At 43.4% G+C, this 27,161-nt stretch overlaps 1 protein-coding gene across 1 annotated transcript in view; it reads right to left on the minus strand.

Annotated features, from left to right (window-relative positions):
• Positions 1-392: 392 nt before the first annotated feature.
• LOC126413189 (myogenesis-regulating glycosidase-like) overlaps positions 393-27,161 on the minus strand; it is a 92,134-nt gene continuing 65,365 nt past the window's right edge. The window contains exons 3-6 of the mRNA XM_050083085.1: positions 20,757-21,745; positions 7,166-7,600; positions 4,902-5,058; positions 393-592 (exon numbers count right to left, since the gene is read on the minus strand). Of these exons, the coding sequence (XP_049939042.1) occupies positions 393-592; positions 4,902-5,058; positions 7,166-7,600; positions 20,757-21,745 (1,781 nt within the window). The remainder of the gene's footprint in view (positions 593-4,901; positions 5,059-7,165; positions 7,601-20,756; positions 21,746-27,161) is intronic.

The raw sequence follows: 27,161 nt of genomic DNA on the forward strand, positions 1-27,161 counted from the left end.
GAGTTGGTGTATTCAACGAGGCTAGGCTGCTGCTATTGTTCCCTCTTAATGATGCATACTGTCGATTTTTTTTGTATGTCCCACCCTTCCTTGAGCACTCTTCGTTCAGGCTAGTAGTGTTACATAACCGTCATTAAAGGAAATTAAACCTTCTCGACATTCCCCTAGGATGTCTTGTAAGAACAGAAGTTGTAAGGTACAAGTTACTACCAACATTAGGAGAAATAGTTGTGGTACATTTGTAGATGTCAAACAGCAAATTTACAACAGATTTCGAGGATTGGAGAGAGCATACCGTATAAGTAAACAGCGTACGAGTATTGTAAGGATTGTAATGAACTAGGAAGGCATTTTAATTTATATGTACAGAGGTTGTGCACGTTTCTGCAGCACTAGGTGGCGGAGACCCTGGTGAAGTACGGCAGCGTGTTGGCGGGCGCCGGGTAGCTGTAGAGCCAGGTGGGGCCCTGTATGACGGGGTGCTCCGGGTCAGCCTCGTCCCTCCAGCTGCCCCTGGGCAGGTAGATGTCGCGCTCCACGTCGTCGTGGTACAGCACCGGCGCCACCAGCACGTCCTCTCCCAGAAGGAACTCTGCACACGCAAAGCACACACTGTGTCACTGCTGGTCTGCTATCACACAGCTGATCCTGCAAAGTACAGTCACAAAGATTTAACCACCTCTTCAAAAAAATGAACCTACGCATTTTACATCGTGTCTGCAGTTCTGGCACCGCAGTACGCTGCTATGGACTCAAAACAAGATGACACAGTCTAGTCCCATTTCATCAGCGTCCTGCTCCATTATCTTTTTTTTCTTTTTTCTCACATCTAGTAGCATGCTATGGTACTGAGACGTTGAGTGTACTAGGACATCAAATATAAGACTGCAAAAAAAAGGAAAAAAAATTGACCTAACTTTACTTTTTAGGGCAATTATTAAAACTTTATGATAACACCTTCTACTTTACTAGGAAAAAAGCCACACATTTAAGTTCTTGCTTGTCTGTTGTGAAACACACAGACAGAGAACATAAAAGCCCCACAATTTTGCCTCTTAGCCCCACCATAAGAGATTTCCATAAATAAGGCCTTAGCGATACTAAAATGGGAAAGCCTTTTCTCTGTAATCGGTCGTTCAGTGTGTTAATGCTTCTGTCAGTTCCTTTATATCTTGTGCTAATGTTTTTCATTTCGGCATATTTCGTACGTATAAGAAATATCCTCATAAAATGTTCTATGCAATGCATTCTCTCTCTTCTTTCATTTCCGTCCTAAACATCTACAATTGACTTGCTACATCTCTCACTAACCTGTACTTTTTCACATAAATGTTTTCCACGGACATCTGATCTTGCCTTTTCTCTCCAGAACTCCTCATTGGGTATAACCCCAGTATAGTTTCACATAAATCTCAATAACGCCTTTTCTCTCCAGAACTCCTCATTTCGTATAACCCCAGTGTAGTTTCACATAAATCTCAATAACCAGTTTCATTTTCTCCTGTTTTATAATGGTTCACATTACGCTAGGAACAATGTGGTGATACAGAAGTATAGAATGAAAGACATACTATTCCTTACCAAGAAATTATTTCGCAGCCATTCGCTTCTTTCTTCGTACCTAAATAATTATTTTACGATCACTATACTTATTTCCATGAGGTCTGGTGATTGTGTTGTTCCTAATATTTTTTGCTTTTTGGTCATTAACTACCTACTGTCATACGGATTGAAATGTAGGCTGTCATTTTTGTTATTACTAATACATAATTTTCTGTAAACACTGTAGTATTTGCTGTACGCAGACCCCGGCAGCAGGGGTACTCAGTAGCATCACCCACTCCCCTCTGCCCCCCCCCCCCCTCCCGCGCAAGCATCCAGCTCCGTCCCATCGGCCACTTGTGTGCCAGCTTCCACGCCCTATCGCTACACTTCTGTGGCTATTTAGCTGTCGCAAATTTAATTTACGACTATCAGATATTATTTCATGGATGAAAACGGGCATGGGGATAAACAAAGGAAGGCTTAGAACTCTGACCATGGGTATAGTTAATTTTACAAAAGTGGACTCAAATGGTTCAAATGGCTTGGAGCACTATGGGACTTAACTTCTGAGGTCATCAGTCCCCTAGAACTTAGAACTACTTAAACGTAACTAACCTAAGGACACCACACACATCCACGCCCGAGGCAGAATTCGAACCTGCGACCGTAGCGGTCGCTCGGCTCCAGAATGTAGCGCCTAGAACCGCACGGCCAAATATAAAAGTGGAAAAACAAATGTTGATCTCTGTGATAATGGTTTCCAACTAATTTTAGAATTTTGGGTATGTGGAATACAAATCCATGAAGTAGAACTGAAATACATTGTGACATACCATCCTCCAAGCAACTCTTATGAAAGCTACATGAGACAGCCTGGAACGCATTTTTAGAACGTACTGCCCTTAGCAGCATAGTACATGGAGATAATGGCTACATACTTTATGGGAAATTTAATTGTTTAAATTATGACTGTACTGGGTACACACCAATCTAAATTATTAGAGAAGGAAGAGATTAGTGCATCATTAAAGAAATTATAGTATTTCCATCTAGGAATGAATTGGCAACCGATTAGTGAAAGAGGTTATCTAAAGTACATATGACGAAGCGGATAGTGGTCAAGATAATGAAACACCATGTTCAGTTACACTGTAAGGCAATGAGAATAGGAAACAGTGCCCCTGTAGAGGCATAAGAGGAGAAAGGTCAACATGGTCGCTGAAAATAACTGTACAACCAAGTACATTCACCAATAGTCATAGTCAAATTGTTTCATATTTTCTATGCTCCAGTTGAGGTAGCTGATATACCACAAGGTGACAATTATTTTTTCGTTTTTCCTAAGTCTAAATACAAGTTTAGACCTAGGAACATGGATCAGAAATTGTATCACACTTGAGTGGACTAAGGAAAAGTCTTCAGTCAATCCGCAGCCTACGTGGGATTGGGCGTGGTGCACACAAGGCCCTGAGCTGATTTTAGCAGTTCTTATTGTTATATTTCTGGTACAAAAACTCTCTTATTTTATTCTATAAATCTCTGTAAGTGTACGCTGCACCCGTAAGTCTAACAGAGAGGAATGAGTCAAATGAATAAAATATAACTATATACTGCTTGGTGATACTGTAAAACTGAGTCAACTATCATTTCGAAATTATATATTACAGTACGTCGAAAGTTAATGAAGATATTGTTTTCTCAATCGTGATAGTAACAAGTAGTTTGAGTTCTAAAAATGTAGATTCAAACTATTGAGGAACTCTTTCAGGGGAATATGGGTTTAACGAAACAGTAGCTGCAATGCAGGGTCCATCGACTGTTCTGGTCTTTGGTCGTGGGTTTTAGGAGAAGAACCTCCTCGCCAGCAATTTGTTGATGGAGTGAGCATTCCATTTTACTTCATTAACGGACTTCCAATGTCATTCTGTGATTCATTCCTGTTGTTCTCGCATCAGGAGGAGTGGCAGCAGCTTGTACGCATGTGAGATATCTCCAACGCTGCAGCCTGAACAAACAACATCTGCCTACTTACTACGGCCGGTGTCTGCAGCTAGCACTCCGCTACTCGTGTTGTGCATGCTGACGCTGCACGTTACTCTTTCTTGTGTCCCTCTAACTGCTAACATCACGTGGCACTACCTTATTATCCTTCCGCCTGTACCAATTCCTGTCATTGGTTCCATATTGCATACGAGTAATGTAAATATGTCTACAAACTAATGCGAAGTACATGGTTTCCTTCCATTCACACGTAGATCGCAGAAGAAATGATTCCTCATATGCCACTGTGCATGCGTTAATTAGGCTAACCTTGTCTCGGTGGTCCTTCCGTGATCAACAAGATGGGGATACAGTTGTACTTTTCTAGGTTCGTCACTTACTCTTGATTCTTCGCTGTACGTAAACAGGCCTTCACAGAACCTTTGGAACCTGTCTTCACGCGTCAGGTCACCTACATGAGGCTCTCACATCGGTCGAACAGTTACGCGATCTTTCGTTCTACAGTTCTTTGTATAACTTCAGTATCCTCTGTTAGTGCTGATTGTTATGGGTCAATATACTTGAGCAGTACTACAGAATGGAGCGATTATTGCGGTTAGGGGAAAACTATGTTACGTAGCCACTAGCCTTAGTTCCCTGATTTATGCAACAGTTGTTGTTTGTGACACTCGGCGCCGTACAGTTGCATGGCATGCAACACAGTGTTTATGGAGGGTAGGGAGGGCGTTTGTAAGTGCAAATCTTGAAAGTTATTACGTTTATTACTAGGATATCACACTGTGTGTATCTGGCATGTCTTTTCCGAGTACTTACAGAATTTGTCTTGTACTGCACTGGGCATGATGAGATGTAGGAAAGATGTATGCGGCTGTAACTCAAAGGGACGCGCAGTTCCATTGAATGTCGTTAAACCCACTAGAATCCAACCGAAGTATGATTTCCCAATGTGGCATCGCCTCCACATTGGTGTCGCTGCATATTTCAGTCAACTGCAAAACTACCTCATAGATTTTCTGAATTCTGCAGACCTACGAAAACTTACAGCTGAAACTGGTAGTTTGTAATACTACAATGACACTTACCAGTTAAAGGGAACGAAAATAAAAAAAAATAAAGGTTCTGGCTTTGTTACATTGTCATTCTATGGCGAACTCGTATTGTCACATTCCAGATATGACATTTGGTTCTGTGTCCTGATGGCGTTGTTAATAGCAAGTACTCTTTTCGTTTAGCGGAGGGAATGTTGTATCCTTGAATTATGGAAACTTGGTTCTGTCTTTTCGCATGTTTTGACTGTTGGAGTATCGTTCTGTGGTAAGAGCAAGAAATAAGACAGAGAAAGCTGGTCATCGTACCTGAGTCTGTGGCGAGGGCAGTCTCGTCGGTGGGGTCGATCCACCAGATGGGGGGGTTGACGGGGCTGCCGTCCCGCACCGCCTTCCTCATCAGCTCGACGATGCGCGGCGCGTACTGGGCGTGCAGCGCCGCCATGCTGCGGCTGATCGTCACCGTCTGCAACACGGGCCGCTCTCAGCTACTGGCTTGCGGGGGCGCTCCCAGTTCTCAAAAAGTGAATGTTCTGTGCTTTGTATACAAAGCGACTCTCTGATTAAATCTGATAATTTCAGTGCTGTGAAAAGAGACAAGAACAAGAAACAAACAAGGTGTAAGATTTATGTCTCAACATGTGACCGTGTGAGACGCTATATCAGATAGGCAGCGTACTTGTGAAGTCCTTGTATTTACGGCAGAGACTTCTAACTTTGGACAACGAAAGTGTCTATACAGTGTGTTAGAGGTTTAAGTGCGATATTGTGATTATTGGTACTGTAATGTATGCTTATTTCAGGATTTTTTTTATTTTATTTTTTTACTTCCGCGTCTAGCAAACTTGTCACATAATTTACTATCTGATGTTTTCCACATGGTCGTAACTACGCCACTAAGCGGAGTGTGCATGTCAGTATAGACTGCCCGTTTCGCGTCCACGCTTCCACACTACAACGCCTGACCTACTACCGACAGGAAAATAAGTATTACTCACTTGATTTTGGCACTTGTACTAAGAGGTACTAATCAACCTACGAACATACTATTCCTAATAGCTATAATTATTTGCTTACAAATGAAGTGAATACTGCTGTAATATTGTTCAGTATGCCGTCCTTAGTCACCAATAAAAATGTGTGCACTTACAGCTGTTATATCCTGTATATATACACTGACGCGCCAAAGAAACTGGTATAGGCATGCGTATTAAAATACAGAGATATGTAAACAGACAGAACACGGCGCCGCTGTCGGCAACGCCTGTACAAGACAACAAGTGTCTGGCACAATTGCTGGATCAATTACTTCTGCTACAGTGGCAGGTTATCCAGATTTAAGTGACTTTTAACGTTGTGCTATAGGCGGCGCACGGGCGATGGGACACAGCATCTCCGAGGTGGCGTTGAAGTGCGGAATTTTCCGTACGACCGTTTCACGAGTGTACCGAGATTATCAGGAATCCGGCGTAGCATCAAATTTCGACTTCGCTTTGGCCGTTAAATGGTCATGCAAAAACTGGACCAACGACGACTGAAGAGAATCGTTCATCGTAACAGAAGTGTAACCCTTCCGCAAATTGTTGCTCATTTCAATGCTACGCCAGCAACAAGTGTCAGCGTGCGAAGCAACCAATGAAACATCATCGATGTGGACTTTCGGAACCGAAGGCCCACTCGTGTAACCTTGATGACTGCAGGACACAAAGCTTTACACCTCGCTTGAGCTCGTCAACACCGACATTGGACTGCTTGTGACTGGAAACATGTTGCCTGGTCGCAGCAGTCTCCTCTCAAATAGTTCCGACGGGCTTAGGTAATTCCAGCAGCACAATGCGACATCACAAACGTCTAGAACTGCTACAGAGTGGCTCCAGGAACACTCTTCTGAGTTTATACACTTACTCAGGCTACGAAAATCGCCAGACATGAACATTATTGAGCATATCTGGAATCACTTGCAACGTGTTCTTCAGAGGAGATCTTCACCCCTCGTTCTCTTACGGATTTATGGACAGCCCTGCAAGATTCATGGTGTCAGTTTCCTCCAGCACTACTTCGGACATTAGTGGAATCTATTCCACTTCGTCTTGCACTTCTGCGTGCTCGCCGGGGCACTACACGGTATTAGGCAGGTGTACCAGTTTCTTTTGGCTCTTCAGTGTATCATCGTAGCACAACATTAACCACAATGACAAGAACTGAATATTATGCAAAATTTGTTTCACATACACTGAGAAGGAAGACCTTGATTGCGAAGTCGCAAGTTCAGTCTTTCGTAAGGCTCATTTAACAGTGTCGTTTGAATAAATATGAGAGGAAAAATATTAGCTGTTAATGACTCACCACGTGCATCAGGAGGGCGACAGAAATTGAGTGTCCGGGAGTCGCAGAGCTCAACCTTCTATGGCGTGTAAGTATTACACTTCACAAAATGGACTTCCTCGACATTCACGAAATGTTCAAAACAAAACAAACCTGTGGTATAACTTTCGCTGTGGTCACAGAAAGCTTTCTTGGTGCTACAGTGTTTACACATATATTAACGTTTGCCGCAAAGTGCGTCAGCTTACCTCTTGGTCAAAGTCCCAGGGAACGTAGGAGAATTGTATGGTGGGCATGAAGACGTTGGCCTGCAGCCAGCGTATGAACAAGTCCTTGGTGGGGACGGCACCTTTGTAGCCGTTCCCGCCCACCATGTCTGGCAGCACGAAGTTGTGCCCGACCATGTTCATCTGCAGCAGCGTCGTCACCAGCGACTTGAGCCCGTTGTCGATGGACCACGCGCTGTCCTTGTCGATCATGCGGAAGTAGACGGGCACGTGCTGGCTGCGGACGCTGGCCCTCACTTCGATCATGGGCCCGAACTGGGCAGCGGTGTTCACGTAGTCCTCCGTGAACTTGACAGGGTTCAGCTCCACGGGGTCCATGTCGGGTAGCTGCGGCAGGAAACTCGTCTCGCCGGCGTCGAACTTGAACGAGTCGATCCCGGTCTCATTGCGGAGTACCTGAAATGATTTTCGCACCACACCGCAAATCAATGCGGGGAAAATTGGAATATGTCGGTATTGTGTGAATGAAACCGTCTAGATCGGTAGTCGCCAAAGTATGGCCCGAAAAAAGTATCTGTGCGGCTCGCGGTTGTCAGACATATTTTACAATGGTAAGCTTCTAGCAACTAACAGCGCAAATCCAAAAACGTAAACTAACGTTAAGACCGACTTAAGAATGTGATTTTCTTGATCAGTAACAAACAAAAATACTTACAGAGACAGTAACATCACAAGATGCACTATACAGGGTGTTACAAAAAGGTACGGCCAGACTTTCAGGAAACATTCCTGACACACAAATAAAGAAAAGATGTTATGTGGACATGTGTCCCGAAACGCTTAATTTCCATGTTAGAGGTCATTTTAGTTTCGTCAGTATGTACTGTACTTCCTCGATTCACCGTCATGATTTCACACGGGATACTCTACATGTGCTGCTAGAACATGTGCCTTTACAAGTACGACACAACATGTGGTTCATGCACGATGGAGCTCCTGCACATTTCAGTCGAAGTGTTCGTACGCTTCTCAACAACAGATTCGGTGACCGATGGATTGGTGGAGGCGGACCAATTCCATGGCCTTCCACGCTCTCCTGACCTCAACCCTCTTGACTTTCATTTATGGGGGGATTTGAAAGCTCTTGTCTACGCAGCCCCGGTACCAAATGTAGAGACTCTTCGTGCTCGTACTGTGGACGGCTGTGATACAATACGCCATTCTCAAGGGGTTCATCAGCGCATCAGGGATTCCATTCGACGGAGGGTGGATGCGTGTATCCTCGCTAACGAAGGACATTTTGAACATTTCCTGTAACAAAGTGTCTGAAGTCACGCTGGTACGTTCTGTTGCTGTGTGTTTCCATTCCATGATTAATGTAATTTGAAGATAAGTAATAAAATGAGCTCTAATATGGAAAGTAAGCGTTTCCGGACACTTGTCCACATAACATATTTTCTTTCTTTGTGTGTGAGGAATGTTTCCTGAAAGTTTGGCCGTACCTTTTTGTAGCACCCTGTATATTAACTGATGTTCGTAAATTCGGCAGGGAACTGAGGCAAGTTTAGAGTTTACGTCAAAGCCAAAGTGGTATGTAGCGCGTCAGCTGCGCGATTAATAGACGTTACAGGGGAAATTTTTTATTTTTTATTTTCCAATGGTGATAACTCACGAGTGTGCCCAACTAAAACCAAGCAGCTGTAGCGGTATAAATGTCAGACGGGTGTAACGTGGATTCGTGAATGCGCCTTACAGAGACTGCCATCTCGAAATGTACTACATGTTCGTAGCAACTAATATAAAATCAAATTAAGTTTATTGTAATAAAATCCAATGAGCCGAAGAAAAATGACATTCAAAACATTTATCAAACAGTTTTGATCATGTGTCATACTACAATCACTGTTATCTAATAATATAATATACTAACTTATGTTGGTTCCCAAGTTATACTAATATTGATAGAGAAATGTATGGTAAAGTGGCCTCGACGTGAAAACCGACTGTTGCATATTTAGTGCTTGGACATTGCTGCTGCCTGCCGAGAAGTCGTCAGACTACTTCTTGTTTACATCATCCGAGGAGCAGGTTTCGTGGACACTCCACCTCTGACATCCAGGCAGGATTCAGTATTAAAGACCCTATCAGTTGAAGTCAGGGAGTTTGACAGACGAAGCTGTTGTTGTTGTTGTTGTGGTCTTCAGTCCTGAGACTGGTTTGATGCAGCTCTCCATGCTACTCTATCCTGTGCAAGCCTTTTCATCTCCCAGTACCTACTGCAACCTACATCCTTCTGAATCTGCTTAGTGTATTCATCTCCTGGTCTCCCTCTACGATTTTTACCCTCCACGCTGCCCTCCAATACTAAATTGGTGATCCCTTGATGCCTCAGAACATGTCCTACCAACCGATCCCTTCTTCTGGTCAAGTTGTGCCACAAACTTCTCTTCTCCCCAATCCTATTCAATACTTCCTCATTAGTTATGTGATCTACCCATCTAATCTTCAGCATTCTTCTGTAGCACCACATTTCGAAAGCTTCTATTCTCTTCTTGTCCAAACTATTTATCGTCCATGTTTCACTTCCATACATGGCTACACTCCATACGAATACTTTCAGAAATGACTTCCTGACACTTAAATCAATACTGGATGTTAACAAATTTCTCTTCTTCAGAAACGCTTTCCTTGCCATTGCCAGCCTACATTTTATATCCTCTCTACTTCGACCATCATCAGTTATTTTGCTCCCCAAATAGCAAAACTCCTTTACTACTTTAAGTGCCTCATTTCCTAATCTAATTCCCTCAGCATCACCCGACTTAATTAGACTACATTCCATTATCCTTGTTTTGCTTTTGTTGATGTTCATCTTATATCCTCCTTTCAAGACACTGTCCATTCCATTCAACTGCTCTTCCAAGTCCTTTGCTGTCTCTGACCGAATTACAATGTCATCGGCGAACCTCAAAGTTTTTATTTCTTCCCCATGAATTTTAATACCTACTCCGAATTTTTCTTTTGTTTCCTTTACTGCTTGCTCAATATACAGATTGAACAACATCGGGGAGAGGCTACAACCCTGTCTTACTCCCTTCCCAACCACTGCTTCCCTTTCGTGTCCCTCGACTCTTATAACTGCCATCTGGTTTCTGTACAAATTGTAAATAGCCTTTCTCTCCCTGTATTTTACCCCTGCCACCTTCAGAATTTGAAAGAGAGTATTCCAGTCAACATTGTCAAAAGCTTTCTCTAAGTCTACAAATGCTAGAAACGTAGGTTTGCCTTTCCTTAATCTAGCTTCTAAGATACGTCGTAGGGTCAGTATTGCCTCGCGTGTTCCAATATTTCTACGGAATCAAAACTGATCTTCCCCGAGGTCGGCTTCAACCGGTTCTTCCATTCGTCTGTAAAGAAATCGGGTTAGTATTTTGCAGCTGTGGCTTATTAAACTGATAGTTCGGTAATTTTCACATCTGTCAAAACCTGCTTTCTTTGGGATTGAAATTATTATATTCTTCTTGAAGCCTGAGGGTATTTCACCTGTCTCTTACATCTTGTTCACCAGATGGAAGAGTTTTGTCATGACTGGCTCTCTCAAGGCCGTCAGTAGTTCAAATGGAATATTGTCTACTCCGGGGGCCTTGTTTCGACTCAGGTCTTTCAGTGCTCTGTCAAACTCTTCACGCAGTATCATATCTCCCATTTCATCTTCATCTACATCCTCTTCCATTTCCATATTATTGTCCTCAAGTACATTGCCCTTGTATAGACCCTCTATATACTCCTTCCACCTTTCTGCTTTTCCTTCTTTGCTTAGAACTGGGTTTCCATCTGAGCTCTTGATATTCATACAAGTCGTTCTCTTATCTCCAAAGGTCTCTTTAATTTTCCTGTAGGCAGTATCTATCTTACCCCTAGTGAGATAGGCCTCTACATCCTTACATTTGTCCTCTAGCCATCCCTGCTTAGCCATTTTGCACTTCCTGTCGATCTCATTTTTGAGACGTTTGTATCCCTTTTTGCCTGTTTCACTTACTGCATTTTTATATTTTCTCCTTCAATCAGACGAAGCTAGTTCCGTTAATTTTCAGTAAAAACGTCTTTTTTAGTCGCCTCATGTAAGATAAGTCATATATATAGTATTGTTGTTCCCTCTTTTATATCGAGAGCTATAATTTTTTACAGTATCATTGTTCAAACAATCTTTTGGCCCCCAAATGTAGTTCCTTGTTATTTATTTCTGTCTGACAGTGACGTCTAGGGATCGTTGACGTCGACATGGCCAAGGAGTTCGCCCCAATAAGAGTTACTTACTTCAAAAAAACACGTATAATACAACAGATAAAACTGACTTCTAATTCCTTCCTACACAAAGTTATCGTCCACAATTCTTCCCCTTTGTAAAAATTTAGAATTAACGGTACGTAACTATTTAAAGCCGTCACGGTTCTGTTATATTTAGCCTAACACAATAGTTCGATTGAGAAAGGTTTACTGCAGCCTTCTTAGTATTCTTTAAAGTATTGGGGTGTGAAGATGCCTACAAAATGTCCCTGCAAACCATAAAAACAAACATTGAACCCTATTCCCATGGCATTGTCACAGTTCCCTCTTATGCACGGAAGACTGGTCACTATGTAAGACTTCAGAAGGACGTATGTATTTTTAACAATATTTGGTGTGAAATCTTTTAATATATAGATTCAAAATGTGTAACCGTAAGCTTCTAACAATAACCATGGCTTGATGAAAGTTGAATTTTCCTCATCATTGCCACTTTTACGCCACCCCGTTCCTCCCTCCCCCCTCTCTCATAGTAATCGGCCCGAGGTGTCATCCCACAATGTCAGTATTGGATAATAGCCAAAAAAAGTTTGACAAACTGGTTTAGATTGCTTAATACACCTCTGTATTTACAACATCGTTTCCACTATTGCCATTATGAACTCTGTAATTAAAATTAAAGGCGCATAAGAATGAGAGGTGTTTGTTGCACATTGTCACGCTACAAAATACGAAAAATTAAAAAACTGAATAAGTTTTGAATGTTCACTCTGCAAAACTTAGAACTCGTAGACCAACTTTGAGATTCATAGAGATATACATATATACTAAGCGATCTAGACAGCATTATTCATAAATATCCACAATGATCGCAGACTGAGTTAGGAAATTTATTTTCAATTTTTTAATAAAACCAGTACGTCGGTAGTACAGAAAAATTGCGCAATATCATAACATGGAAGCTGCACTAAAATTACCTTGAAACCCATTATATACCTGGTAGAAGCATTATTTTGAGTAAGACTACAGGTGGTGCAGGAACAGAGAATAGAACTGAATTAGTACAACTGTTCGCACAGTGATAAATGTCGATATGTTGCACGAAATTCAAATTGATCACTGGGGAAGCGCAATTATATCTATGTTAACATCATATCCGCTTACCGCTATCCGCACTTGCTATTCATTCGCAAATGGATGTGACAAGAATTTACTTTCAGGACGCCGAGTTCGCCTAATTTCAGCGTTGTGATCTCCATGCATTATGAATGCTGACGGCAGCAGTGTGTTTCTGGACGTGTTTGCAATGTGGGCTCTCGCAAATTCGTGAGAAACCTGTTCCGCGGTGCACAATCGCTTTTTTGTACCTTCTCACACTTGTAATCTCCCAATTCTATCAAGTCTTTCGGTTGCACATTTAAGAACTGATTTATTTCACCTGGAAGTGCAACGTTTCCGTCAGGTTACAGTGTGGGCACCAGGCACAATCGGACATGGTCACCAATGACTGGAGTCAACATATTAAGAAGTAAATTATTTATTTAATTTCAAGTTGCAGCACAAACAGGCACAGACATCGCCGTGCTTGTAAGGTTGCTCCTTGCAGTTTAAATAATGCTTACTGCAGGGGTGACATCGCTGCGCGTTCTTACGAAACAAACCTCGCAGAGCAATTTTTACAGTATTTAGTGATACTTTTACGCTGACAAAATAAGACCGTGACGAGTGGTACAGCTCGTCAGTAAATATTTCTCTCACGACGATTAATCCAACATAAATGTACGAAACCGACCAACAATAGTCAAAAACTGATCAGATGAATTTTTAAGCGATCTGTTTCGTGTTGATTTACTCTTCCTTACGGCTCTTTCAGTCCATCTGAACGAACAATGTGCCTTACCAAGGCTAAGTTTCCATGGTTGTTCTTTTAAGGAATATAAAACTACAGCACAACTTGAAGCACAAGACAGAGCCCAGAACTATTATCATGCAACAACCACATCCTTCCGCCACTGGTCACTGTACTGTGTCATCAGCTGCAGCAACCGCTCCTGTGTCGACAGATCTGGGGCCGGACCAGTCTTACTCAAGTCTCAACAGCCGGATCCGCTGCAGATAACAACAGTCGGTCGTTGCCTCTGTTCTAGATCGTTCGGCGTGCCACACAAGAACTACTACTACCAGGAATTCAGCGAACAGCAACGGTATTTATACTCAACGAAACCAGCCCGTCACCTTGCGGTAGCTGTTAACGTCATGTGCACCCAGTCTGTGACGGCCAGAGCCACTTCAGTGATGCGCTCGTTTACCAACACCAGGTTCCCAAACTCTGTGCGCTCCGTGCCGTGTACTCGGGGCTGCGAAGGGTCCACCCATGCTCGCCCCTGCCGAGGTATCGGCGAGAGACTTGCGTGTTCAGCACCACTGGGCGTGGCGCAGTCCGGCGTATTGACCGCAGAGCATCCACTCAGTTCTGTTATCCACACTGTCCTTGAGATCACCGCACAGTGAGTCACTGAAAGACAAATTCACTTTGCACATAACCTCTGTTCAGTACGACGGCCTTATGCCACCTTTCTGGGAGTGCTTGTACGCCCACATGGTACCACTCCACTGCTCGACTCGGAGCCAGCGTCTTGCTGCATCAGTAACTTCACCGTCATTCACGTGCTCTTTCCGCGTTGTGCATCATCCTTTGGGCCAAGGAAATGGAAATAGTAAGGAGTGAGATCCGGGCTGCAGGGTGGACGAAGAAGAACAGTCCAATTAAATTTAGTGAGCTCCTCTCAGGTGCCTGCAATTGTGTGAAACCTTGCTTTGCCATGAAGAAGGAGAAGTTTGTTCGTGTGTTTGTACCGACGAACACACTGAAGGTGGTTTTTTTCATTCCCTGAGGGTAACACAATACACTTCAGAGATGGTCGTTGCACCATATGAAGGAAATCAAACAGAATAACCAGTCTCAGAAGACAGTCGCTATGAACTGACAAGTCCATTTACTATCGCCTTTGAGGCTGTTCGAAAGAACATTCTCACGATCACCTTCGTAACGCGCAAGTAATTCTGCACAGTTGGTCCTTCGTTGCTCTTTATGGTATTCTGTTATGCGGCGAGGAATACAGTGTGCAGACACCTTTCAGTACCCCAGCTAGTGAACGAGTGTGTCAGCACTACCAACACAGACATCCAGTTGAGCAGTGAGGTATTCGATTGTAGCCCATCGATCACCTCGAATCAGAGTGTCCGTACGTTCCAACATAGCAGGCGTTGCAGCTGTGTGTGGCCGGCCGGCACGTGGGAGATTGGAAACGTTTGCGTGATCTTACTGCAATGATGACAGATGCCTCGCCCAACGACTCACCGTGCTTTTGTTCACTGCCAGGCCTCCACCTATCGGAACTTCATGAAACTACGAGTAAGGGCTGAAGCGGGAATCTTCCACTATGTCCGACAGCAAATTCCGTATTTTTTCAACCGATATTGGCAGAGAAAAAAAAATATGTTGCATTACCTATTGAACGCCCCTCGTGGTTTAGGAATTGTACTTACTGATTCCATTTCAGGATGAAACGTTTGAGAAAAAAGGAGGCGTGCTGCGACACACTATGGTCCCAGTCAGAAAATAGTGCAGTAGGATCAGGGACAGAAACTGCATGCGGTTGCAATAGTGCTCCCAGACGCCAGACTGCACAGCATCAGGCCGCGCTGTACGTGGCGGCTTTACTGCCCCCAACACTCAGACGCTGTATAACGCCATCTTTGTTCTAACATATCTTTCGGGAGCGAGGGAAGCGGGCGGGATTTAGTCAGTCTTTTAACTGATTTAAAGCAGACCGTATTGGCTTCTCCTCGGAGTAGTCTCTCCCATAAAACTGATGCCACACAGGGATCCCCCTACTACCACTAAGCTAGTAACATATCTTCAACGTCAACAGCCGCACTCTGCTAAACCGCTATCAAATCCATGGCAAGGGGTTCTTCCTATGGTACCAGTTATTGGGGTTTCTTCCTGCTCCAATCACATGCGGAGCGTGGGAAGAATAGCACTGTAATTGATCTAATGATGACCTCTCTATCCGTATGGGAGCGATACGTAAGCGTTTTAGTACATTCCTGGACTCATCAGTAACTGCCTATTCTCGAAACTTTCTAAATAGGCTTTTACGATATAGTTTGTGTCTATCTCCAGCCGTCCGCCATCTAAAGCTACATCTGCATCTAAACTCTGCAAACCAGAGTTAAGTGCACTGCAGAGGATACACCTTGTTGTACTAATTATTAGGGATTTTTGATTTTCCATGCGCGTATGGAGCGTGGGCAGAACGAGTGCCTAAATGGTTCTGTGCATGCTGCAATTTGTCCAGTCTTGTCTTCACAGTCGCTATGGCAGAGATAAGTAGGGCCTTATAACGTTCTTCTACATTCGTCAGTTTAAGATGATTTCAGAAAATTTCTAATTTTCACGGGGTGTTTGCGCCCATATTCAAGCGTCGGTCATTTCATTTCTTTCAGTATCTTTGTGACCCTCTCACATGGGTCAAACAAATCTGTGGCCATTCGAGCCTTCCTTCTCTGTAACCATTCAATGTCCTCTGTTAGTCCTATTTGGTACAGGTCCCACACACTTAGCAATATTCTAGGATGGGTCGCACGAATGATTTGCGTGACAGCATTTCCCTAGTATTACACCAATGAAACGCAGACTGCCACCTGCTTTACTTGTGACTGAGACTATGGGGTCATTCCATTTCACAGTCCCATAAACTGTTATACTCAGGTACACGTACGGGTTGACCGATTCTAACTGTGACTCATTAATACTACCTTTTCTCCGTTATGTGAAGTTTGCAGTTTTATGTTTCTAAAACACTGGAGCAAATTGTTAGTCTTTTCATCTTTTTGAAATCTTATCGAGAACTGAATATTTTTGCAGCTTTTCAGTTAATCTTCAATTTTGTTTATTCCACATATGCATTTCCTTCTCGATTCTGTGGATAATCTGCTCAGTAACAATTTTATCACTCTATTTGTTTTTTTAGCTTTCTTTTTTAACGTCACATCTGAAGCATTTCAGTTCTCTTATTTATCACTTTTTACCATAGTCCATTACGATGTTTCTTCTTCACATCGATGTTAGTTCATAGTGAATGGGGTAATGGAGAATCCAACTTGAGAGGAATGATATTTTGGTTCGAGAACTGCAGTTTAATGTTATTGAACCAGGGTTCCTCCAAGTCTCACAAAGAGCACAATAGACTTCACGCTGAAAAGTTCCACTAAAATTTGTCAGTGGGCAATTATAGATCACCTATCTCTTCCTGACAGGGAGACGCTACCTCCTTTTGCAATCTATGTCTCTCGTATTTTGTCCAAATATTAATCGAATCACCAGAATAACGTTTTACCTCGACAACAGAGCACTGCAGATCACTACGAAGAACTACTAAATGCAGACGCAGTGCAAAGGAGGCCACTATAATTTTACTTTCCCATAGCGCATTGTTGACGGTCAGCGACATTCTTTTTCAGCTGTTTCAAAAGATACATATTATTTGACCCGGTATCGCATACCTATCATGGACACTCACGCATCTACACTCATGCTCATAAATTAAGGATAATTGAAGAATGTGGTGCCACACAATGTGGCACTACACGAAACTGGCGCTAACAGCATAGGTACATAGGGAACACACGACAGAGATCTGTAAGTTCACGGTATTGGTGATAAGTTGAGAAAACCGACCCGAAACACATGTGCTACAAAACGCCACTGTTTTTCGGGCATGTACCCTGACATCAAAGTGGGATATGATCATCATGCACGCGTACACAGGCCAAACAATGGGCTGGCGTACTCTGGATCAGGTGGTCGAGCAGCTGCTGGGGTATAGCCTGTCGGAGCTCCTGAAGTGTCCTAGGGGTTTGAAGAAGTGCAGCGGTACCTCGACCGAGAGCATGGGGTTTAGGTCTGGAGAACAGGCAGGCCACTCCATTCGCCTGATATCTTCTGTTTCAAGGTACTCCTCCACGATGGCAGCTCGGTGGAGCCGTGCGTTATCATCGATCAGGAGGAAGGTGGGGCCCACTGCACCCCTGAAAGGGCGGACATACTGGTGTGAAATGACATCCCGATACACCTGACCTGTTACAGTTCCTCTGTCAAAGACATGCAGGGGTATACGTGCATCAATCACAATCCCACACCACACCATCAAACCACGACCTCCATACAGGTCCCTTTCAAGGATATTAAGGGGTTGGTATCTGGTTCCTGGTTCACACCCGGTGAAAACCCGGCGAGAATCGCTGTTCAGACCATACCTGGACTCGTCTGTCAACATAACCAGGGACCACTGTTCCAATGGCCATGTACTGTGATCTTAACACCAGGCTTTACGGGCTCTCCTGTGACCAGGAGTCAGTGGACTGCACCTTGCAGGTCTCTGGGCGAATAAACCATGTCTGTTCAGTCGTCTGTAGACTGCGTGTCTGGAGACAACTGTTCCAGTGGCTGCGGTAAGGTCCCGAGCAAGGCTACCTGCAGTACTCCGTGGCCGTCTGCGGGCACTGATGGTGAGCTATCGGTCTTCTTGCGGTGTTGTACACTGTGGACGTCCCGTACTGTAACGCCTGGACACGTTTCCTGTCTGTTGGAATCGTTGCCATACTCTTGAAATCACAAGTTGTGGCACACGGAGGGCCCGTGCTACGACCCACTGTATTTGACCAGCCTCCAGTCGCCCTGGTATTCTACCCCTCATAACGTCATAAATATGTGTTCTTTGAGCCATTTTTAACACACAGTCACCATTAGCACTTCTGAAAATGTCTGCACACTTACTCGCTGCACCGTCCTCTGACATGCACCAACACACCTCTGCGGATGTGGCCTGTTGCCAGCATCACAGTGTGACGACCGCAGGTGAAATGCACCGCATGGTCATAGCCCGAGGTGATTTAAACCCGAAAACCGTCCACCAGAGCGTTGTTTCACCATGTATCAGCCTTATCCTTAATTTATGAGTATGAGTGTAGTAATTCAAACGTATAGGAATGCAAATTGATGACGAAATCTCTTGGGCTTATATACCGGTAGCTTCGCCAGAATATGGTGACACACTGCGGGATTTCAACGCAGCCACCTGGCTGCAAGTCCGAGAAGATTCCGTCAGTAGTATACGCCGGGAAAGTTTACACGCACGTGCTAAAATCATATTTATAAAGCTACCAAATATGCAGCAACCAGTTGGGAACCACATGGAGCCCACCATTCATAAAAATCATATTTACCATAATTACTGAAACTTTAAATGGTAATCAATGGACATATCTAAAATAATACAACAAATAAGTGAGGCTGGTATATTAATGGACTAAACAAGAATGAGATAGCCACTATACACCACCTTAAAGCCTCACCCTAAAAGCTTAGTTTACAGCTCCAACACTTCTGCTCCCATCGACAGCTAGAAGAGGGTACATGTCCCTACTTAAACCTGTTTCTGCACTTCCGTCGAACTAACACAATCAGTCGAAATGTGGCATATAATGAGACACGACACAGCCGGGTAGTTGGTTTCAGCGACCACAGCTCACTGAACACCTCTGCCAGTCACTCTTCCTTTCACAGCCGGATGGGTCTCTGACACGTGTACTGGTGCCCAACAGAAAAAGCCTTCTAGAATTTGCAAATACGTTCCCGTGGACACCAGTCATGGTATGATTCCTGTTTGGCTTGATGTCAAAAAATACACCCGTCAAGTGAAGCCTGATCAGGAATACCTGTTGTCTGGTCACTTCAGGCAGGATTGCAGCATCAAAAGTGGGTTCACTCCCACTAAGACCACACTGGAAACGACTACGAGCTGCCCATACAAGGTGGTTATTAACCTTTTGAACCAAGGTTTTTCCTATACGGCTGGAAAGGCCTACACCACATTAACAAATTAGAAATGTATGATCATACCAAGGTTTAAAGAGGGATATTTAAATTACTTCATTTCTGTAGGCTGGAAACAAACGAAATTTAAGAAAAAGCGAAAAGTCTTTCTTCTCCTCCCTGTGAAATGCGACAACTTACTGTAATATATCGTATCGCTAGCAGGTGATGCGTCATGTGCCGCAGACAACGCAGAATCCAGTTCTCTCATGGAGAATATGAACGTTTCCACCGACTTCAACAGACACACCGCGGCATCTTAAAGTTAAAACCAGATTGACCGGGAGGCAAACGATGATAGTCAAAGCGATGACATTGGTTTGGCACTAAAGCAACGATTTGGCATCTCCTACCTGCAAGACGGACCTTCCCAATCGTCTCCTCTAGACCTTTTGTGTTCTGGGATTGTTGACACGATCTCTTCTTGCGTACCATAATTATTCGTTGACGTCTCGCTTCACAACGCCAAATAACTTACAATAGTGAAAATAACCCTTTGTCAAGCACAAGATAGTACACTATGCATGTATGTGGGTGTTGTAGATGTAGAGCTGAGCAAAAGTACTGTCGGACTCTGACCCGATTCAGTGTTAAATGTGTCTTCACCGTCTCAGTAAAATAATGACAACTCATGTGGCTTTTCGTGGTAAATTTGGGATCCAAAACTGCTTATGCACAGGGTCTATACCATACTTTTGAGTACTGTTATCATTAGGTCTGTAAGACAACGCTCATTGTACGACGGCTCTGCCATTATACGGACCGTGATTTCCGCAACAGCGTATTAAAGCTGGAGTTTGAAGGTGAAATTTGGAATCCTACAATAGTGGTGTGAAGTGGACGCGGTAGGCACAGAACGGATTGTTGTAAAATAGTCTGTCACTGAAGTCACCACCACAGGACATCGTCTTCGCGGCAGTCATTTACCACCTACCGGTGACCTAGGATTATCCTGGCGAATACTGGTGGAAAATTTACCATTTGACGTCTGTATAAGGTCGATAATACAGAACCTTCGGTCCGATCATTTATGTCCGTTTGTTGGTTAACGGTAGCCCAAAGGCGATTTTTCAGCAAGGCAGCGCACCACCTTATTGATTCCGAACAGAGTCCGCTCCGTCCACCCATATATTCTGATCTCTGCAATATTGCAGACTAATATTACGCTATCGAGAGCAATATCCATGAGTAACTAGCGGCGTTTGATCGGCCATAGATCAGCCTACTGCCCAAAGGATATAGTTTCTCGCAGAGTCCTCGCTGCGACACGCCGCTGCCGACATAGCGACAATAGGGAGACCTACAGAGAAGCTGCCTCTAACACAATTGCTTATGAGTGCAGATGCGTCAAAGAAACTAGGAACCTGAAATGATGGTACTTACCCAGAGTCGATTCGCCCACCACGCTGCTGCTTCAGGATTAGTGAAGTCGATGATATGGCCGACTCCATTCCACCAATTAGTACTGGAACTACCGTTAGTGTCATTTACGAAGTAGCCGTTCGCCATTCCCTCCGAGAGGTAGGGCTCGCATCCGCGATTCACAAATGGATGTATCCAGAGGGTTACACGGAATCCTAAAGCGTGCAGGTCATTTGTGAGTGTTTTTATGTCAGGGAACTTGGTCTTATTAAATTTGAAGCTTCCGTAGCAGGTTTCCCAGTTGTCGTCTATTTCTATTTGGCTGTTGTTGAATCCATAGGCGAGGACCTCGGCGGCCATCTGCCTGACCTTCATCTCGTCGACGTCGTCCTTGTAGCGCGCCCACGTGGACCAGATGGGGTGTGTGGTCATACGCTCGTCTGGGATCCCCGTCGGCGTGCCCAGGTAGTTCTGCACGGCGTACTCGTGGGCCTGCCTCGCATCGTCGAACATGCACAGGTCCCACTCCAAGACGGTGAGCGGTCTTTCCAACGGGTACGGATCCTGGTTCTTCGCAATGAAGCACAAAGCGTCGACCGAATCGTTGGTATTCTGGTCGATGAAAAGAGGGACGTGAGCTGGAATATGGACGAATCTCCCGTCAGAGAACAACCAGTAACGCACAGCAACTCCGACGTGGTCTGATTGTTTGGTCACGTACGAATACTGGCTGTAAACGTTGTTCTCTATGGGCCAGTACTGCCGGTACTGCTCGAGGCCTCCAAAGATGTGACTACCCGAGTGGTTCTGGCAACTGGTCAGGACTGCCGTTGAAGAGTTTACCCACTGCCTGAAGGTAGCACACTGGCTGACTCTCTCGTTCCTACGGACGGTTATTTTAGTCCTACTGAAGTGGAAGCAGTCTTCGTCAGAGTCACTCTCAGAACACGCCATAGGAATGCCTTCATCGCTGGGTGTCAGAATGTAGCCGAGGTCAACCTCACGGCCATCTGCAACATGTAGTTAGTCATTTTATTTACAAGTATAGAATCAGGACCGCGTATAACATCCAAAAGTACAGGTCATCCCAAAAATTTTAAAACATTTAATCATGTTACTCCGTGAATGAAATTATAGAGAAAAGCGTATCACATGCTGAAGTGATGTACAGCAAATAGTTGGAAAATATTCTAGGTTGTGTTGTCTATCAAGTGACACATGCTCTAATAGCATTCGTAGATATCCAGTACAAGCTAGAGCATGGAAGCCAACCCATCTAGAAAATACAGGGGGCTGAGAAGATAACACACACATTATCTGAGATAACAATTTTGATAGCTGTCGGCAGCAATTACGAACTTCTTCCATCATAAATGAACCTCTGTCATTACATAAAAATAAATTATTTAATCAAAGGACTTTTTTTTACTCTCGGTACATACGTAACAGATCTATTTGTCATGTCGAAATCACACATTTTCGCTCAGCTCTGAAATCAAAGTATCTCATGCTTCTCTGCGACGCAATGAAAAATGTGTCTTCTACTGATACTAATGAATAGTGAGACATATGCTTTGTTTCTTGTGACTTAAAAGCTATACCACATCATGGATATTTAGTCTTGATATACATTACGGAATCTTCCGTTTACTTCATACTACTTGTTTTTTAATTACAAGATGAACGCTATACCTACCGAACAGATAGAGAAAGTGTATGAGGATATTGAAAGGGTAATGCAGTATGTAAAGGGGGACGAAAATCTAATAGTCATGGGCGACTGGAATGCAGTTGTAGGGGAAGGAGTAGAAGAAAAGGTCACAGGAGAATATGGGCTTGGGACAAGGAATGAAAGAGGAGAAAGACTAATTGAGTTCTGTAATAGCAAATACCCTGTTCAAGAATCACAAGAGGAGGAGGTATACTTGGAAAAGGCCGGGAGATACGGGAAGATTTCAATTAGATTACATCATGGTCAGACGGAGATTCCGAAATCAGATACTGGATTGTAAGGCGTATCCAGGAGCAGATATAGCCTCAGATCACAATATAGTAGTGATGAAGAGTAGGCTGAAGTTCAAGACATTAGTCAGGAAGAATCAATACGCAAAGAAGTGGGATACGGAAGTACTAAGGAATGACGAGATACGTTTGAAGTTCTCTAACGCTATAGATACAGCAATAAGGAATAGCGCAGTAGGTAGTACAGTTGAAGAGGAATGGACATCTCTAAAAAGGGCCATCACAGAAGTTGGGAAAGAAAACATAGGTACAAAGAAGGTAGCTGTGAAGAAACCATGGGTAACAGAAGAAATACTTCAGTTGATTGATGAAAGGAGGAAGTACAAACATGTTCCGGGAAAATCAGGAATACAGAAATACAAGTCGCTGTGGAATGAAATAAATAGGAAGTGCAGGGAAGCTAAGACGAAATGGCTGCAGGAAAAATGTGAAGACATCGAAGAATATATGATCGTCGGAAGGACAGACTCAGCATACAGGAAATTCCAAACAACCTTTGGTGACATTAAAAGCAACGGTGGTAACATTAAGAGTGCAACGGCAATTCCACTGTTAAATGCAGAGAATAGAGCAGATACGTGGAAAGAATACATTGAAAGCCTCTATGAGGGTGAAGATTTGTCTGATGTGATAGAAGAAGAAACAGGAGTCGATTTAGAAGAGATAGGGGATCCAGTATTAGAATCGGAATTTAAAAGAGCTTTGGAGGACTTACGGTCAAATAAGGCAGAAGGGATACATAACATTCCATCAGAATTTCTAAAATCATTGGGGGAAGTGGCAACAAAACGACTATTAGCGTTGGTGTGCAGAATATATGAGTCCGGCGATATACCATCTGACTTTCGGAAAAGCATCATCCACACAATTCCGAAGACGGCAAGAGCTGACAAGTGCGAGAATTATCGCACAATCAGCTTAACAGCTCATGCCTCGAAGCTGCTTACAAGAATAATATACAGAAGAATGGAAAAGAAAATTGAGAATGCGCTAGGTGACGATCAGTTTGGCTTTAGGAAAAGTAAAGGGACGAGAGAGGCAATTCTGACGTTACGGCTAATAATGGAAGCAAGGCTAAAGAAAAATCAAGACCCTTTCATAGGATCTGTCGACCTGGAAAAAGCGTTCGACAATATGAAATGGTGCAAGCTGTTCGAGATTCTGAAAAAAGTAGGGGTAAGCTATAGGGACAGACGGGTCATATACAATATGTACAACAACAAAGAGGGAATAATAAGAGTGGACGATCAAGAACGAAGTGCTCGTATTAAGAAGGGTGTAAGACAAGTCTGTAGCCTTTCGCCCCTACTCTTCAGTCTGTACATCGAGGAAGCAATGATGGAAATAAAAGAAAGGTTCAGGAGTGGAATTAAAATATAGGGTGAAAGGATATCAATGATACGGTTCGCTGATGACATTGCTATCCTGAGTGAAAGTGAAGAAGAATAAATGATCTGCTGAACGGAATGAACAGTCTAATGAGTACACAGTATGGTTTGAGAGTAAATCGGAGAAAGACGAAGGTAATGAGATCTAGTAGAAATGAGAACAGCGAGAAACTTAACATTTGGATTGATGGTCACGAAGTTAATGAAGTTAAGGAATTCTGCTACCCAGGCAGTAAAATAACCGATGACGGACGGAGCAAGGAGGACATCAAAAGCAGACTCACTATGGCAAAAAAGGGATTTCTGGCCAAGAGAAGTCTACTAATATCAAATACCGGCCTTAATTTGAGGAAGAAATTTCTGGGGATGTACGTCTGGAGTACAGCATTGTATTGTAGTGAAACATGGACTGTGGGAAAACCGGAACAGAAGAGAATCGAAGCATTTGAGATGTGGTGCTATAGACGAATGTTGAAAATTAGGTGGACTGATAAGGTAAGGAACGAGGTGGTTCTACGCAGAATCGGAGAGGAAAGGAATATGTGGAAAACACTGATAAGGAGAAGGGACAGGATGATAGGACATCTGCTAAGACATGAGGGAATGACTTCCATGGTGCTAGAGAGAGCTGTAGAGGGTAAAAACTGTAGAGGAGGACAGAGATTGGAATACGTCAAGCAAATAATTGAGGACGTAGGTTGCAAGTGCTACTCTGAGATGAAGAGGTTAGCACAGGAAAGGAATTCCTGGCGGGCCGCATCAAACCAGTCAGTAGACTGATGAAAAAAAAAATTATAAAAAAAATACCTACCACACAAGCGACTCGTTTTAGATTCCAGATTCGTTTCCTACTTCAGTTTGTTGCAATGGAAGTGCTACTTTCAGCTCGCCATAAAACAAATACAAACAATTTTTGGTCCCTGTGGACGATTTGTTTGCACATTCATAACCGGAACCCTTTCCTTAGCATACTTGTCTCGAGCTACGTCTGCCGGCCGGTGTGGCCGAGCGGTTCTACGCGCTACAGTGTGGAACCGCGCGACCGGTACGGTCCCATGTTCGAATCCTGCCTCGGGCATGTATGGGTGTGATGTCCTTAGGTTAGTTAGGCTTAAGTAGTTCTGAGGTCTAGGGGACTGACGACCAAAGTAGTTAAGTCCCATAGTGCTCAGAGCCATTTGAACCGTTTCGAGCTACGTCTCGCTAGGTCCCCTTTCTGGGTAGGATCTATAAAACATGACTGAAGTTATACTTCCTTTATGTTTCACAGTCTTCCGAGTTATTGTCAAGTTTTATGCATCTTTTTTTTTTCTAAATTGCTCCACTACATTTAATTTTATGGTGAAACTCATTCACTTTTTATGCCAGTTATGCCACTTGTTTATTATACTAGTGATAGAGTACCTTTCCTAGTGTACAGCTTTATTTTCGTATTTTTTTGATATAGCTAAACCATTAATAGAGACGGTGCCTACTGTCTCCAATAAGTAATTTCCCAATCAAAGACCACCCTTCTCGAAGAAATATTTATCGAAAAAACGAAAATCAGCAATAGACTTGCATTATTTTCTGCAAGAACACATTAAATAACTTTTTGTAGTCACTGTCGGAGAATTCAGTTAATAAAGAACATAATTATGAAAGGCCACTCTGCAACTCTTCTACCAATACCTTTTCTTCACCAATGAGCGTACACGAATAAGCCAGCAAATTATTTTTATCGTGACAATGGACGTGCTTAGTCTAATATTTCTGATTATATCTTTGCGAGTATGTGTCTGTTGTGCAATGTAACTTCTTAAGCAGTATCAGTGTTCTTAGCCCCATATGAGAGAGCTACATTACTTTTAGTAGTTCAAATGGCTCTGAGCACTATGGGACTTAACTTCTGAGGTAATCAGTCCCCTAGAACTTAGAACTACTTAAACCTAACCAACCTAAGGACATCACACACATCCATGCCCGAGGCAAGATTCGAACCTGCGACTGTAGCGATCGCGCGGTTCCAGTCTGTAACGCCTAGAACCGCTCGGCCACTCCACTTTTAGTAGTGTAAGAGATCTAGCTCCAGAGATTTTCATCCATATCTTCATCTACGTGGATACTCCCCAAATCACACTTAAGTGCTTGGCAGGGGTTACATTGAACCTTCACATTACTCTCTATTATTCCAATCTCGAACTGTGCGCGGAAAGAAAACGAATACCTATATCCTTTCGTGTGAGCTCTGATTTTCCTTATTTTATTATGATGATCGTTTCTCCTTACGAGGTCGGTGTCAACTAAATATTTTGGTACTCGGAGGAGAAAGTTGGTGATTGATGATTCAAATGGCTCTGAGCACTATGGGACTTAACTACTGAGGTCATCAGTCCCCTAGAACTTAGAACTACTTAAACCTAACTAACCTAAGGACATCACACACATCCATGCCCGAGGCAGGATTCGAACCTGCGACCGTAGCGTTCGCGCAGCTCCAGACTGTAGCGCCTAGAACCGCTCGGTCACTCCAGCCGGCTAGGTGATTGATATTTCGTGAGAAGATTCTCCCGCTACGAAAAACGCCCTTGTTTTAATGATGTCCACCCCAAATCCTATACCATGTTAATGACACCATTTCCCCTATTTCGCCATAATATATAACGTTCTGCTCTTCTTTTCCCTCCCTCGATGTACTCCCTTAATTCTATATGTTAACGATCCCAGATCCCGCAGCAGTACTCCGAAAGAGGACGGACAAGCGTAGTGTAGGCTGCCTCTTTAGCAGATATGCTGCATTTCGTAAATGTCCTGCCAATAAAACGCAGTCTTTGGTTTACTCTTTCCCGCAACAATTTCTACGTGTTCTTTCCAATTTAAGTTGTTCGCAACTGTAATTCTAGGTATTTAGGAGAATTTACGGGCTTTAAAATTGACTGATTTATCGTGTAATCGAAGTTTAGCGGATTCCTTTTAGCACTCACGTAGATGACCTCACACTTCCCATTATTTACGGTCAACTAACAATTTTCGCACC

The sequence above is a fragment of the Schistocerca serialis genome, chromosome 7 (genome assembly GCF_023864345.2).
Source record: "Schistocerca serialis cubense isolate TAMUIC-IGC-003099 chromosome 7, iqSchSeri2.2, whole genome shotgun sequence".
NCBI classification, from domain to species: Eukaryota; Metazoa; Arthropoda; class Insecta; order Orthoptera; family Acrididae; genus Schistocerca; species Schistocerca serialis.